General features: G+C 28.2%; 2 protein-coding genes across 3 annotated transcripts; one reads left to right on the top strand and one right to left on the bottom strand.

Moving 5' to 3' along the window:
* The first annotated feature begins 719 nt into the window (after positions 1–719).
* Positions 720–7,579, top strand: LOC132937881 (cytochrome P450 4C1-like). The gene is made up of 13 exons (XM_061004466.1): positions 720–932; positions 2,831–3,047; positions 3,119–3,228; positions 3,661–3,751; positions 3,878–4,066; positions 4,145–4,217; positions 4,449–4,575; positions 5,741–5,819; positions 5,938–6,044; positions 6,135–6,203; positions 6,426–6,594; positions 6,684–6,869; positions 6,995–7,579. The coding sequence occupies exons 2-13, from the start codon at positions 2,882–2,884 to the stop codon at positions 7,192–7,194; spliced, it is 1,566 nt and encodes a 521-aa protein (XP_060860449.1). The 5' UTR covers positions 720–932; positions 2,831–2,881; the 3' UTR covers positions 7,195–7,579.
* A 4,595-nt stretch (positions 7,580–12,174) lies between these two features.
* On the bottom strand, positions 12,175–17,114 carry LOC132937882 (cytochrome P450 4g15-like). 2 transcript variants are annotated; one of them, XM_061004467.1, is made up of 12 exons: positions 16,886–17,114; positions 16,700–16,809; positions 16,202–16,292; positions 15,885–16,073; positions 15,730–15,802; positions 15,375–15,501; positions 13,957–14,035; positions 13,684–13,790; positions 13,534–13,602; positions 13,152–13,320; positions 12,880–13,065; positions 12,175–12,788 (listed from the first exon to the last, which is right to left on the bottom strand). In XM_061004467.1, exons 1-12 carry the CDS (start codon positions 17,046–17,048, stop codon positions 12,589–12,591), a joined length of 1,563 nt encoding a protein of 520 aa, XP_060860450.1. In that variant the 5' UTR covers positions 17,049–17,114; the 3' UTR covers positions 12,175–12,588. The 2 variants fall into 2 exon arrangements, with proteins under 2 accessions (XP_060860450.1, XP_060860451.1); XM_061004468.1 differs by lacking the exon at positions 13,957–14,035 and having other exon boundaries at positions 15,735–15,802.
* Between the last annotated feature and the right edge of the window lie 676 nt (positions 17,115–17,790).

The raw sequence follows: 17,790 nt of genomic DNA, 5'->3' as shown, positions 1-17,790 counted from the left end.
TTTACACAAAGTTATCCAGCCTGATTTCAATAAAATACTAATAATAACAACAACAACAACAATAATAATACATAATTATTCTAATAAGCATCGCCCAAAAACATGCACATAGGCAACAACAATTGGCTGACATAATATTATCTTAAAGGTGTTTCACTTATTGCTGATATTTTAGCTTTTCCGTTTAGCTTTTCCGTTGTTGTGGTTTTACTTTATTCAAAACTACAAACAACACTACTTAGATTTGCCAACTGATATAAACAATACTTTTTTTAGCCTTTGGGCACGACGTAGAAATACATATTTTAAACCAGAGGTCAACAACCGGTGGCCTTCAGAGCAATTATTGTGTGTGGCTCACGAGAAAAATTTATGATCTAGTATTTACATACAAATAGACATTACCTATATATAAATACCACAAACTATCAAGATAGTAATAATAGTATGTACTCGAAACAGCTGGTCAAAACGTTGTCTGTTTGTAGATGACATGTTAATTACCTAACAGAACTTTTAAATAAAGTAAATTGGATATGACTATATTATTATACATAGGTGCTAAGATTTATTCAAATTGTGGCCCGTGAAAAATGTATGTTTATTTCTTTGGCCCTTGACATTAAATAGGTTGACGACCGCTGTTCAAATTTAAACGATACATTTATAAATACAGATTATACGATAAACATAAGCAATTATTTATAGTTTAAAATGTACACACGCATTCTCAATTTGGTTGATGGAGTGGTAATTATTATAGCTTAACAAGTGCAAAAAACCAATTTAAAAAAAAGTGGACAAGTGAGTACCGGTCAGCTGTACAGTAGTTATAGAGTGGGACACTTTAATGGAGTGTTAAAGTTGAATTCAATGATATGAAATCATTTCAAAATCATTTCAACGATTCTGAGCGAAGACTATATTACTAGGTACGTGTGTTTTATGATAATATGATTGCTATTAATATAATTTTTTTTACTATTAAACTTATTATTATATTAGGTAGTAATAAAGTAGGTAGTTTTTTTGTTCCAGTGATGATCCTGTGACAATACAAAAACTTATGTTATTTAAATAGGAAACAACTTTTTCACTTTTAATAATTCAGCAAATATTATTTTTTTGATAATTTTAAATCAAAATTCGAACGAGTAGCTTTGAGTTTTATAACTTTGTGAATCAAGAATAATAATATGTCTATGGTCATGGGTTAAGTAAATTGGGGGGCTTAAATGATTTGAAAATGTTAGTAATTACTTTTGATCTATCAACATAAAAACGTCTAAAAATTATCCAAGTATAATAAATACTACATCTAATATTACATATAGCTTATATTTTTTTAAAACCATATTAAAAGATTATACTATCCTTAGTACAAACATTTTAATAATTCAGAAACTACATATTATTAGAATTTCGATTTAGATACATCAACATTTTTAAGAAACATAACCGCTAAATAATTTGCAGTAAAAAGCGAGGTTCTTATTTGAAAAATATACTTATGTTTGTATCGCCACAAGACACTCCTTAGGTAGTACAAAAATTATCAGGAATTTGAAAATATGGTCTTTAGGTAAACTTAAAAATTCTAAAAATCAGAATTCGAATAAATGTATGATTAAGGGAAAAATGTGGGTGAGCGTGTTTAAAAAATAACCCTGTATACAGCGTAAACCAGAAGCAACAAACATAATATTATTTTTTTTAGTAGGCACATTTTTTTTTTATTTATTCTTTAAGATGATGGACACCTATAGATGTATCAACAGACTATCTTTTAAGGTATTTGCGATGGAGATTTTAGAACTTCTAACTTCATATTTAAACCACGATAAATAATTGTACCTATTTTTTTTACCACGGCTAGGTTAGGTTTCATTCAGTTTAAAAAAAAACAAAAATTTATGTTTTGGTTTCTTGAAAAATGAATATTTCGTTTCCTCTTTTGGTTTCATACTTATGTAAAAATCTGGTTCCTTTTCGATTCTTTACAAATTTTAATAAAATATTTGTATTGTCGATTGGTGTCAATTATGGCGGGTCAATAGTTAATACCAATTTTTAACCAGATATCTTAAAATTTGCTTAGGACTCAATAAACAAAAATGTACTCATATCTGTCACTTAATAAGACCCCGTTTCAAATAAGAAACCTAAATTAATGTTAAAAAACCTTTTGATAAAAGTAAAAGTACAAGTTTTGGTAGATACTAAAACTAATTTAAATAAGGGTTTTGCGAGTTTACGTTTTCTAATATTCAAATGATTCCGGTTTCAAAACGGGTTGTTTTCGGTAAGGTTTCAGTCCCTGATATTATAGTCCATAATTTTTCTAATTTTTATTTACTGACTTTAAATAATAATAATATGTGTATCAATTTGCATGTTTTAGTAAATGTGCCGGGACGCAATTTGCGTACTTACATTTCAAAATACCTAGGCCACATTTAGCAATATATGACTTTTGGCTTTTTTTCTTTGGCACAATTTACCTATTCTGGGTTTATAACTACCTATTTAAAATTAATTCAGATTCAGATCAAGAATAAAATTATAATCATTTCACATTTGTATGTCATTATAACATAATCTGATAACATTAAAATCAATATACAAGAAGGGCGTAATTGTGTCACCGAATAAAATCCATTAATAGTTTTTGTTTTATTCGGTTGTCGTATAGTTACATGCAAAATTCTATGAGTAAACAGTAGTACATAACAAAAAATAATCTGAAAGTAACAGCAAATAATATATTATATTATGCGGTGTATAGTATATTACGTATAAAATCGTGCGTTGTATGTTTTTTTTTTTATAGAAGCGTCATTTAAAACGGTCAGTCGCAGTGGAATTGAATTTCAAATTGACAATGATTGAAATAATTGTTTACATAATTGTTGTTATTTTCGTGGTGATGTGGTGCTACTTTAAATGGCGCAACAGGCACTTTGAAAAATTGGAAGCCAGAATGCCGGGACTTCCAGCGTACCCGTTCATTGGAACAGCGTATCAATTTATTGGATTAACGCCAGAACGTAAAAAAAATCATATATCCCTAAAAAATAATTAAATATTCCACCAATTTATATTTTTTGATGTTCATCAGGGATCATGAGCAGAATACTTGATTACGAGAAAGATTATAATCTAGAGCCATTTAGAGCGTGGTTAGGACCATATTTTGTAGTTATCATTATCAAACCGGAAGACCTACAAGTAATTACATTATTAAAACAATAAAGATATACTGGAATTTGGTTTTGAAAAAACCAAAATATTTTAAAAGCCATGTATAAATTTAATAACACTTTTCAATTATAATGGTAATCACTTGAGTAATAATTATAACGAAGTTTGACATAATTATATTTTATATTATTAGTTTGTGTATAGGTTAACGTAAGTACAAATACAACTTTTTGTCTTTTACCAATTTGTGATTTGAAGTTATATAATTATAAACATTAATATGTACGAAAACTACATTCACAATTTTAAAATACGTCTTTTTCTTTGAACAACAATGGGAGTATCTAAAGAATATTAAACTTTTTGATTGCGTTTCTATTTCTAAATACTTATTAATAGCTTCAAAAAGATGAATATTCTTAAATAGATCAACGAAAACTTATACTATACCTATTTTAGATTGTCTTGAATAGTTCAAAGGCCCTTCAAAAAGGCTGTCTGTACAAATTTTTCCAAAGTATTTTAGGTGAAGGCTTGTTTACTGCACCAGGTAAATTTTAAATAACACTTTAAACAATTTGCATTCTTATAAAATAACAATAAAATAATTTTTAGTGGATGCAAATATATGTATTATAATTTTATTACAATTCAAAATCATTTAAAATGGTTACAGTTGACAAATGGCGGAAACATCGTCGTATGATCACTCCCTTGTTTAATGGTAAACTTTTGGAACAGTTTTTCCCAGTATTTATCGAGAAAAATCAAATCCTCATAAGGAATGTCGCGAAACAATTAAATGAAACACAAGCATTCGATCTCTGGGACTATATTGCACCATTTGCGCTTGATACTATTTGTCGTAAGTATATAATATTTTAATATTCTATATTTGAGATAATTACTATCTAGTTACTATCGGATATTGTATTATTTCTAGAAAATACCCTGGGTTACAATCTCGACACTCAAACAAGCAAAAATGAATGTGAATTTGCCGAAGCAATAGTAACGTAATACAAATAAAAAGTCTTGAGGACATGAATAATATTTTATATTGCACTGTGTTTATTATAAAACATGATAATCATTAGCATTACGATTTCTTCTGCAATGATGAAAAAAAATTTATTTTTCATAATTCCCAAGACTATTTACTAGACCGTACTGAATATTTTATTTACATCTTTCTTTTGGTACCTTAAATTAATTCGTAACTATAAACCACGTCAATTTATTTTCAGAACAACAGAATTAGAAGGGATGCGAATTTACAAACCATGGCTATATCCTGAAATCGTGTTTTCAATGTATTTAAAACTTACTGGACAGCAAAGAGTCTTCGAAACTGTGAGAAAATTTCCATTACAAGTATGTCGTTATATATCATTGAAAAAGATAAGAAAATAAAATTCCTCCGTTCATATTTTTATAAAAATTAAATTAAAAGGTATACTTAATTTAACCAATGATTTTATTTTTATTAGAATCTCCACTATAATCATTGCTCACAACTAAAGAAATCGATTTTTATTATTATTTTAACATAAATATGATTTTGGGCTGGATACACGTTTTTTGCTACTGACTGATTTTTCGTACGGTTTTCGTTGTCATGGTTACTTATTAACAAAAACATATTTACGGTTCATGGTTTTTCTTGTAGAGGGAAAAATATTGAGTAATGTCCTATCGTTTTAGATTCTGAACTGAGCTGATTAATTGTACAATAATGTGTGTTTTTTTGGTACAACATCTTAGTACTTTTGAGATGTAAGGTCAAAATTAAAAATTTCCTTTAGTCATAGAAAATGTTAATAATAAACAAAAAAAAAACAAAAAAACCATTACGCAAAACCAATTTTTGAAAAACCGATTTTTTTTTTTAACTCCTTACTTTAAAACTAATAACTAAAATATTGATAATTAAATTTTCCAGGAATTGTAATATTTTTGACACTTTTTATGCAAGTTATAGCATTGAGAAAAGTTTCAAATGTTGTAAAAATTTTTTCTTATTAAAAAAGCCGGAGACGGAATGCAAGGTTCCTTATAAGTTTTATTAATGGAATTTCAAAAATATTAAGGATACATATTACATATGCACGATTATTTGTATATGCATTTAAGGTTCAAAAATTTTCATACTATCTTTCACTTATAAATTCATAAGACAAAGCTAACAATATAAATTTTAATTGAAGATTTCCCAGAAATGTTTCTAGCTTAAAAATGTACCGGAAAGTAACATTAGTTTTTATAATCATTTATTTTAAAATTATTACAATATTGGATTTTCACCGGTAAATTAACGAATTTTCATCTATTGATCTTAGATATTTTGTTGTAATTCAAAAACAAATACTTGAAATGTTCACAAAATGTTAAAATAACCATTTTCCATACATGGTAAATTTTCAAACAGTTTTGATTTATTTGATCAGCGACCAAGAATATCTTACACTGATAAATTTTCATATTTTTCGGTCATGTTACCTGGATATTACTTATAAATACTTGTATTTGATATTTTTAGGTAATCAAGGAAAAGAAAGCTGAATTTGACCAGAGAAAAAAATCAATTGAAGCTAAGATAGACGTTACCAACAATAACGGTGAGTTTTTTGTGACCGGGGATTTAAATCATTATTTTGTATTATATTTACCAGCGTAACAGTATAATCAAAAATAATTTAAGCTTACAAATTCTAAATAAAATGTATGACTGTTTAGAAAACCAATCAAAACTATTTTTGGACACATTGTTTGAACTGAACAATGATGGTGGCAACTTTTCAGATTCCGATATTAGGGATGAGGTTGTAACCATGCTGACAGGGGTAAAATATCAGTTATATCTTATATAACTTGTATAATTTTCATATTATGAACAATGTGTTGAATACAATAAAATATAAATGTAATTACAGGGCAGTGAAACCAGTGCTATCACAGTCTGCTTTTGTCTTTTGATGTTAGCTATAGATCAAGATATTCAAGTAAGTATATGTGATTCCTAGCTTATAACAAATATACGAAATACCCTCGAAGTCATTGTAAAACATTTTAAACCATTAATGTTTACCGTGTATATTTTTATTTGCATACGCAAAAAAAATGCATTTTAAGAACAGTTATATTAATTCGGTTTTTATTTAAATGAAAATTAATTCAATGTGTGTACGTAACTAGTTTGTTGATAAATATTATTTATATTACAGGATAAAGTATACGATGAAATTTACGATATATTTGATGAGAGTCACCATGTGATATCTATTAAAGACACTACTAGACTTGTGTACTTAGAACAAGTGTTAAAAGAAACCCTTCGATTATTTCCTGTAGGACCATTGCTACTAAGAGAAATTCAAGAAGATCTTAAAATATGTGAGTGAATCTTAAAATTTACTACCAGTTACCACCTACTGGTGTATATTTTACCGGGGTATATTGATATTAAATTATCTGTGCTTTAGTTTCATGTGATTATGTACTGCCAAAAGGAACGACGTGTGTTTTAGCTCCATTAGGCACACATTTAAGTCCTGATTTGTACTCAAATCCTCGAGACTTCAATCCTGAAAACTTCAGTCCAGAAAATATAGCTAAACGTCATAGATATAGCTTTATTCCTTTCAGTGGTGGTCCAAGGGGTTGTATAGGTAAAGTAATATATTTTTTAATCATAATAATATTATATAACTCCAAAATTCATATTGTAATACTATAAATTCTATAAATTAATAATACTATAAATTCATATTGTATTTAAATGTTTTAATGACAGGATCCAAATATGCAATTTTGTCGATGAAAGTCACCGTGTCAACATTTTTGCGACATTTTAGCATACATACAGATATCAAATTAACAGACATTAAGTTAAAATTAGGTTTGTTGATGAGGAGTGTTGACGGTTATCCTGTTACGATTCGGCCAAGAGACAAAAGACCAACATACAAGCGAAATCAGAAGCCAATACAATGATGCCCTATTTATTAATAAGATTAATTTATTTTTTCAATGCTCGTGTTAGATATAAGTTATTAATGCACAGTGTTAATTTTTGAATACAAGACATGGTATCAATAAGAACACATGCTAAGTTAAAGTTACGCACTCATTTTTTTCATCACGATAGTGTTAGTAGTTTTTTATGTTTAGAAGTTTTCTTCACTCCTCTAATACAACTAACTTAACTTTAATACAACGTATTTTATCAACTATTCTGAACAAATTTTAAAGAATATTCAACATCATATAATATTTTATTAATAAAATTATGAACCATATTATTGGTTATTAAGAGCTATTGATAAGATATAAAAATGTCCCATTTACAAAAAAATGCAAGCTAGATTTTTTAGGTGATAGATACATTACATTTTTACATCAATAATAATTTCTTAAAACAAAAATAATACTTTTAATTTAGACAAATAATGTTTATGTTTATTTGTATGCTTAAAATGTGTGTAACTATATAATACATACATCATTTATAACATTATTTATAACTTAATAACCTTTGAAGATAACTTAAAATTATACCATAATCAAAATAACACAACAAACGTTGATATATTTGAATAATTTCGAAAACATTATAAAAAGCCTAGGTACCAAAATATTATTTAAGAGAACACTACAATTCGTAGCAACGCTTTAATAAATCTTAACAATTCTATTGAATCTTATAATAACTGTAATGTTGTAATTGAAGGACACAAATCCAAAACGCGGTATTGCCAAAATTTCGAAAATCGAGTTAAACATCGATTTTTATGGAAAAAAAAATGTGAGGAATTTGATTTTGCAGTCAGAATTTAATTATATCGATTACTTCTGTGAATAAAATCGATTTTAAAACTGATGCTTAATGCATAACGTGGTATTGCCACATTTAATGTCAAAGCAAAACGTGGTATTATCATGTTCAATCATGTTCAAGTCAAAACGTATTATTGCCCATGTTATTTGTATTGGGGCATACTTATTGTTATCATTGCAAAACGTGGTATTGCCAATATTAATTTTTCTTCAAAACGTGGTAGGTATTGTCGGCAATAAGTATGTCGTTTACAATTTATTAAAGATTTCTAAAAACACTGCACAATCACCAACAATCACTATGGTCGTTCATTATTATCCGCGCCGTGCATAACGTAATGGTGAATAACGATGGAATGTTAACGTTAATTTGACTCTAATACATAATATACAATAATATGTATATTATGTTACGGACCAAATAGGAAACAAGGCGTTGTGCACAATGTCGTAGACTCTAGAATCTAGATGAAGGTATATTGTTTATAGTAAATCTTAAGGTAAGAAACTATCGGTCTATAATATCGGGACGGTTGACGATCACCCTTTAATTTACACGCACTAATTCATTGCACTATTATTCACACAAAAAATATGATTATATAATTATAAAATACAATTATCAATAATGCTCTAACAGACACTAATCGGGATGGTGACGTATCATATGCAACAAGTTGTTTCAATACAACCAAATGGCTTGATATTATCTATACATTTGTCATATTTAGGTTATCAAAGAGAATAAAGAGGAATTTGGCCAGAGAAAAAAAGCAATTGATGCTAAAATAGACGTTACCAACAACAACGGTGAGTTATTTTGGTGCCGTGGATTTAATTCATTATATAGTAAATATAATAAATATATCACCCGTTTTTTATACCAGTATTTAATTAATATTTTTATTACCAGCGTTACAGTTAACAAAAAAAAAAACAAAAAATTAAACTAACAAATAACTATAAATAACATGTATTATTGTTAAAAAAATCAATCAAAACTATTTTTGGACAATTTAATTAAACTGAACAATGATGGTGGAAACTTTTCAGATTTAGATAGGAACAACGTGTATTCTATCCCCGTTGTTTACTCATCATAGTCCTGATTTGTACTCATATCCTTGGACTTTTGATCCTGAAAACTTCAGACCAGAAAATGTTGCTAAAATATGTATAGCTTTATTCCTTTTAGGGGTTGCACACTAGGTGTTCGCGCCGGGTACGGTACGATAATAGACCGTGCTCCCGGTCAGCGTACACTTATGCATGATACTCACACACTGACCGACCTGTGTATCTGTGTGTGTCAGGTATAGCGACTCAGGAGAAGTAATTAAAATATATAGGTAACTCAAATAATTGTACTAAATTGTGTAATGCACTAGATGATATATAATAATTATTATTTTATATCATCTAATTATAATTTTGCTAATTATTAGCAAAAATTGTACAAACATAATAATAATATAGTACCCCTCTGGCACGACAAATACTTGTATATAATTTTAGCCCTTTTGGCTCTGCTCTTATCCTATAATAATAATAATAATAATAAATAACAATAAAAGCTTGCGGAGATCAGAGCGAACTGACAATAATACAAAATACAATCAGTGGCGATTAGCGCACACTAACAATAATAAGAGTATGAACGGCGAATCGTGTCAGTATATAACGAAATAACAATATGTAGCGATTTGCGCTCACAAAATAAATCATATAATAAAAATGCACGAATTGCGCTTACAAATACAATAATAAATTTGCGGCGATTAGCGCTCTTGGTGCAAGATAATAAGTGTAAATTGCTGGCTATTCGAGCCATACAATAATTCAAATAACAAATAACAAATAAGAAAATAATAATAAGTGGCGATTGGCGCCTTTAAATAATAATAATATTTCGGCGGCGATCAGCTTGCGCCGCTTCAAAATAACAATAATAGGTTATTAGGTTCACGCTATTCAGCGACTAGCTAAGTGCCGATTAGTATAAAATATTAGGGATAGGCCGATACTAGAACCGATACTAGATATCGGCCGATATCAGTGGTATCGGTTTTATCGGTATCGGTTTTTTTTCAAAACCGATACCAAAGAAACCCTATCGATCAGCATATTATTATCACAATTCACAAATGCACATAGATTATAAATAATCAAATACTATAGATTATTGGCAGGACTGTCTTATTATCACATTACAATAATATTTAAAATTTTTAACAGCAATATTATTTTAAAAATTCAAAATTGGAATACAATAGATAACAATACTATATCTATTATCTAGTCGCAGTATCATACTACTAGTTAGCAGTTACTAGTGATAGTTGTATAAGTTATGTTACTACTTACGAGGTTTTTAAATATTAAATAGTTAATACTAATGTACATATTGTATATTTATAATATTCAAAATAATAATTTTAACAACAATGTATAGTGAAGGTTCATTTGACATTTATGTCTATTGTTATTTGTTATTCATAATTAATAATTATTATTATTTTTAAATTTGTTATAGGCTATAACTTAAAGCTTAATACATTTTCTATGATTTCATAGACTGTTAAATATTAATATTAAAGTATTAAAGACCGAAAAATAAACAAACATGCGATAACTATTAAATAATAATTATGAATTTATTACCATTAATAAATAATTATAAATGTTTTCACTTTTCTAGGTAAAATTCCCGTTTTTCCTTAATTTTTATGTTGTTTTTCCCGGCCTGTTTGAAAACTATTGGGCATTTTAAAATTTGACCTCCTGATTGCACCAACTAGATTCACTTTCCCATCGAACAAGATACTGTTGAAGAAAATCGAAGCAGTTTTACTGCCTCAAACCGTGATGATAGTCACAAAAAAAAAAATTAATAAAAAAAAACATGCACATCATTGTAAAATCAATACATTCATCGTTCCACTCAGAATCTAAAATTGATTTCGTAAAAAACTAGTTTAGCGTAAAAATTCCAGTTACTCTTGGACGCTGAATGTATGCAGGTACGTATATAATATATTTTATAGAGGGACGGTCTAGCGAACAAATAAACCGTGATTACAAGTAGTGCTGGACATCTAATCCAGATAAATCCGTATCCGGATTACCAATCCGGATCAATCCGCATTGAAACAACTGTTATTAATCTGTTTATCCGGATTAAAAATTGTTAATCCAGATTATGATACCAGATTTTATTATAAATCAACATTAAATACCTTTTTGGAAAATATAATGATGTAGATAATATGGATATGCATGTGATAAATAATAAATTTACATAGAAATAAATATTGATTAAGATTAATACAATATTTATTATTATAAACATGATTTTTAAACTATTAATTCAGCTTTATAAATTAAACCCGTTATTCGGATTTACGGATTGAATCCGTTAATCCAGAGAATGGATTGAATCCGCAAATCCGGATTTACGGACTGATTCCGCGAATCCGGTTATGACGGATCGAATCCGCCAATCAGGATTCTATATTTAAATCTGTAGTCCGGATTAGGTCAGCCAATGTCCAGCACTAATTACAAGCACCTAACGACCTTTTTGGGGAAACAGATTAACAAAACGAGCTCTGGTGGAAACAATTTGTACCATCCGATTCGGGGTGTATAGATATGGTTTTATATTGGTTATTTTACTTTTTATAATAAATTAATTTTGGTATCGAAACTTTATACGCTTTTATAGCTAACTGTATACGTTGGTAAGTACAATTTCTATTAATATTATCAAATACATTCACTACACTTCACTTAAAGGAAAATATAATATGCGAAATGTCGGTAAAATACATACCATCTCCCGACTCAAGTCCCAAATCCACCTAGGGGGAACCCGCCTAACCATCAGTACGATAGGCGTCGACAGCGCTCCCAGTGTTAATCTGTCTTCCTAATAGCTATGATAATTAATTTAAAAAAAAATCAAATTTACACTTTTGTTATGACACATAACTGCCTAATTCTCTTACACTAAATATTACTCTAAGATATACTAGTAGACAGTAGTAACTTATTAACATTAAAATAAAGTATCAATAAAAAAATTATAACACAATGGATATAAAATAAAAGACAGACAAAAAAAATTTAAAATTAATATTTTCATAATGCATCTATTTATTTATTTTGACAAATTATAAAAAAGGTCATTGCAAAATACGTCGTTAAACATAAAATATCGATAATACTATACGTATTATGATGGAATGAAATCAAAACATAAACAAACATTAAATAATCTCAATACATTATTCGATCACTAAGTGACGAGGAATTAAAAATATAATCGTTCGAGATAATATACAAAATATATTTGTACTATAGTATACACCGTTTAATGATGTCGATTACAATCAAAATAAAATGCATTCAAGTTTTATTTTAATTGTTTTAATTAAGGAAAACTATTTTTTATTTTTGTATTCAATAACAAACATCACACACTAATTTATTATAACTGATAATATCTAACACAAAAATGAACAAATCATTATATTAATCAATAATTGCACATTATACTTGCTGATTCTGATCCCGCTTGTAAGTTGGTCTTCTGTCTCTTGGTCGAATCGTAACTTGATAACCATGAACACTTCTCATCAATAAACCTAATGTTAACTTAATATCTGTTAATTTGACATCTGTGTGTACGCTAAAATGTCGCAAGAATGTTGACACAACGGCTTTCATCGAAAGCATGGCATATTTAGATCCTATCGTTTGAATTGAAATACAATAGTATTACAGTATATTACATAATATTGCAGTCTTATATTATTATGATTTCACAAAATATAACTTTACCTATGCAACCTCTTGGACCACCACTGAAAGCAATAAAGCTATATCTATGACGTTTAGCGTTATTTTCTGGGCTGAAGTTTTCAGGATTAAAAGACCAAGGATTTGGGTACAAATCAGGACTATGGTGTGTAGCCATTGGGAATATAGCACACGTTGTTCCTTTTGGCAATACGTAATCACTTGAAACTAAAGCACAGATAATTTAATATCAATATACCACGGTAAAATTTACAATAGTAGGTAACTGGTAGTACGTTTTAAAATTCACTCACTTATTTTAATATCATCTTGAATTTCTCTAAGTAGCACTGGTGCTATTGGGTATAATCGAAGGGTTTCTTTTATCACTTGTTCTAAGTACACGAGTCTAGAGGTGTCGTCAATAGTTATCGTTTGGTCACTTTCACCAAATATATCGTAAATTTCATTGTATACTTTATCCTAAATATAATTAAAATTTATCAACAAAATCATTAGGTAGGTACATTGATTTAATTTCTATTTAAAAAAAAATTCAATAATTAAATCCGTCTTTCAAATACATCCGTTTTGCGTGTTTAAAATCAGTGTTCTGAGTGTTCATTGTAAACATTTAATGTTTAAAAGTGTCACAAGAAACTTCAGGAATATTTAGTATTTTTTAATATTATTTACTTGGATATCTTGATGTATGGCTATCATCAAAAGACAAAAACATACTGTGATAGCGCTGGTTTCAAAACCCTGAAATTATAATTATATATTTAATTCAAAATATTTTTTATATCAAGAATATACAAGATATGCTAGTTAACAGATATTTACCCCAGCCATCATCGTTAAAACCTCATCCCTAATATCGGAATCTGAAAGATTACCACCATCATGGTTCAGTTCGAACAATATGTCCAAAAACAGTTTTGATTGGTTTTCTAAACAATAACGCATTTTGTTTAGAACTTGTTAATTTTGATAATATTATATTTATTATTGGTTATATTGTTGCGTTGGTAAATATATATTAAACAAAAACGGTTTTAATAAAATGGAATGGTTATTTATTATTTATTATTTTAGGAGCGGTCCAAAATAACTCACCATCTCCAATGTCGGTTATGTCTTTTTTAGCAATAGTTTTTTTTTTCTGGTCAAATTCATATTTCTTTTCCTTGATTACCTAATAAAATACACGTATATATAGAGGTAATAATAAATCATATGTAGGCACATTGTACCTTTATGTAATTAGGAAAATTGAACAGAGTAAGAAATTCTCGGGAAATGTACACAATTCTTTATGGCCGATAAAATTAGTAAAAAGGAGGACGGAGTGGTTGAGCGGACTATGACTTCGGTTGCGACGCGCACCGTGGCCGGTTCGAATCCTGGCCACGGGCGGCACTTCTCTTTGCGCAGTCGCGGTGTCTGGAGAGAGAGATAGCAATCCCCCACCCGGGCATGGCAGATACCTACGAGTGCCCACTAGAAAATTCTGCCAAACTAACAAACACACGTGTTTAAAACCTACAGTACCCTCCCCCACAGTTAAAAACCACCCAATAGCATAAGTTGCCACAGGTTAATTAATAATAATAAAAAAAAAATTAGTAAAAATCAAAATCATCCGGATATTGTTCTAAATCTTATAATTTGCCCGTTTGATCTCAAAACAAAATTAAATGCTACAAGTTAATAAATAATTGCTTGAACCAACCAAGTAACTAGTCCTAGTGTACTGTCAATTAATCCGTCCACTAGTTTTACTGCGGTTATCAGTTTGATAAATCTATTTCAGGCGACATCTTACTTACTATCAAACATTTAATAATCAGTTACTTAATATGTAGTTATGTCTTATCTTTGCAAGTACTCATTATATCGTTGGTATTTTTGTTTTATAGATACTCATATTTTTTGAGTGAATAATAAAGAGATGTTTTAGTTAAAAATGACCAACCAAAAAGTGTTTTGACAAAAATTATAATATTATAATTACTGAATAAAAATATGTACAGTACAATTTGTTTCAACAATTGAATATGATGAAATTATTCTAATTATATAGCATGCAAAATCTATAAATTGTGGTAAAGTAAAAGTGTAAAACGTCATCAATCAATAATCATCATTAACTATTATAAAGAAATTCAACATAGATTAGGTAATACGTTGAATAAAGAATAAATAAAGTATTTTGCACATATTGACGACTGAGAATTAATGAGTTATAAAGTAATATTATATAGAGAGAGTTATAACTTAACTTAATATACTAGTTGTTTTTTTCTATTTTGGTTTTTTTTTTCATGGGTTTTTTCACAAAATTATGCAATATACTTAACTACCCTAATGCACTTTTTTCAATAACTAATTTTGTACTTGGCCCTTAACCTAATCACAAGTATAAAAATCTAGAAAATAAACTTTTAATTTCATTAATTTAATTTCATAATGATCAACGTCCAAAGTCATTGAAAGTATTAATTGAAATCCTTAAGTCTAAAATAGGTACACACTTGTAATGGAAATCGTTTCACTGTTTCGAAGATACTTTGCTGTCCACTCAGTTTTAAATATATTGAAAACAAGATTTCCGGGTATAACCATGGTTTGTAAATTCTCATCGCGTCTAAATCTGTTCCTCTGTATAAACAAATTAACGTGGTTAATAGTTATGCGTTGAGGTACCTACCCACCAAATGAAAGATTCAATTTAAATATTCAGTATGAATTATAGAGAGTATATGGAGTAAAATCGTTTTTTTTTTAACAAATTGTATAAGAAACCTTATTAAATGGTTATCATATTGTCTTATAGTAACTTAATACAATATATTAAAATATATTAAAGGACTTTATATTAAGTATTACATTACAATTGCTTCGCCGAATTCACATTCTTTATTGTTTGATTGACTGTCAAGATTGTAACCCATAGTAGTTTCTATAGATAAAATATCCATTAGTAACTATACATAAATATTTAAAATCGTTGTGGACAGTAGGTATTAATGAATTATACTTACGACAAATAGTATCAAGAGCAGTTGGTGCAATATATTGCCAGAGATCGAACGCTTGTGTTTTATTTGATTCTTTCATAACATTCTTGATAAGAATTTGGTTTTTTTCGTTAAACACAGGGAAAAACTGTTCCAAAAGTTTGGCATTAAAAGCGGGAGTGATCATTCGACGATGTCTCCGCCATTTGTCCACTGTAATCATTTTGAATTATTTTGAATTGTTATATAATTATAATACATATATATTTGTATCTACTAAAAATTATTCTATTTATATTTTGTACAAATAAATGTCTTTAAAACTTTTGTGCACAACTTACCTGGTGCAGTGAACAAACCTTCACCCGCATAATTCTTAAAAAATTCATACATTCGACCTTTTTGAAGAGCCTTTGAACTATTTAAGACAATCTAAAAAATGTAAGCAATAATAATAATGATGGCCATTATTTTTTTTTGTATATTAATATTTAGCAATGGAAATGTTTTTCAAAAAATAAACAAACTAATTTTATATTCTTTAGTGCGCGCTAATTGTTATACTAAAGAGGAGTATTTTTATTTCTTATAAATTCGAATTTATTTTTTCTAAAATACTATCAAATTTAGTTAACCATAGCGGTGAAATAATACATTTTCAAAAAGTTTTATTTTCTAAATCGAAATATAAAAATAAAATATGAATATATTAAACTCTGCGACCATCAACTGCTTAATTTATTGTTTATCTAACTATTTAATAATGTTATCTAAGTTAGAGTCTAATGATTAGACCAATATAATAATTATTATCTTTATTGTTTTACAAAATTAATTACTTGTAAGTCTTCCGGTTTAGAAATGACAACTCCAAAATATGGTCCTAACCATATTTTAAATGGCTCTAGATTATATTCTCTAGCCAAACCAATTATTTTACTTATGATCTCTGAAGAATATGAAATAATATACATAGTATGTAGTAAATGTAATTTGTTTTTAGGAATATATTATTTTTTTATTACGTTCTGATGATCCAATAAATTGAAATCCTGTTCCAATGATCGGGTACGTCGGAGGTCCGGGCATTTTAGCCGCCAATTTTTCAACGTGTCTGTTATTCCATTTGAAGTAACACCACAACACCACAAGAATAACAACAATTAGGTAAAAAATCATTTCAATCATTATAATTTAAATTTCAAATCCACTTGCTGGCTGTATTAAAACGGTACAATTTGAAAAAAAACTTTATGGTTGTTATTCACTGACATATTCCCTTTTTATACGCATTTATATACATTTAATATAATTAAACTATTATAATATAATAATACTTCAATGCTTTGTAGAAGGGATATATATCATATATATTCGTATTACGTATGATGTGTGCGTACATTTAGAATAACAGTTATTATTTTTTATTTCATATTCTACTGCATTAAAATGTATAAAAATACATTTCCACTATATTATTAATACTTACCTTGGTATAATATATATATTTGTTTGTGCATTCCTCCACTAGAAAAAATAATTGATTGCTACAACCATAATAATAGGCACCTACCTTAACGTAAACCTAATTTAATTTTTTAATCGATACAATTATATGTAAACATCTTGGTATAGCTAGGCACTTATATGATTTGCATACCATAAATTTCACAATAGTATACCTAATAATATTTTTTTATAATTTCTTGAGTTTTCTTGTTGAAACATAAACTAAAAATCATCCAACAACACGGCAGTGTCGCGAATCTAAGTGTACCTAAATAATACGACGTGTATATAGGAAATATAATATATACAGGAGTTCAAACATTCCCATGTCGATGTCACATTCGTTCATATTCTGTTTATATCGAGCTTCAAGTACAACTTTGGAGTAACATTAACACCAAAATAACTAATCTACAAATAA

Source organism: Metopolophium dirhodum, chromosome 2 (assembly GCF_019925205.1).
Source record: "Metopolophium dirhodum isolate CAU chromosome 2, ASM1992520v1, whole genome shotgun sequence".
Lineage (NCBI taxonomy): Eukaryota > Metazoa > Arthropoda > Insecta > Hemiptera > Aphididae > Metopolophium > Metopolophium dirhodum.
Note: the sequence above shows the minus strand (reverse complement) of the source record. Positions and strands in the feature narration are given on the sequence as shown.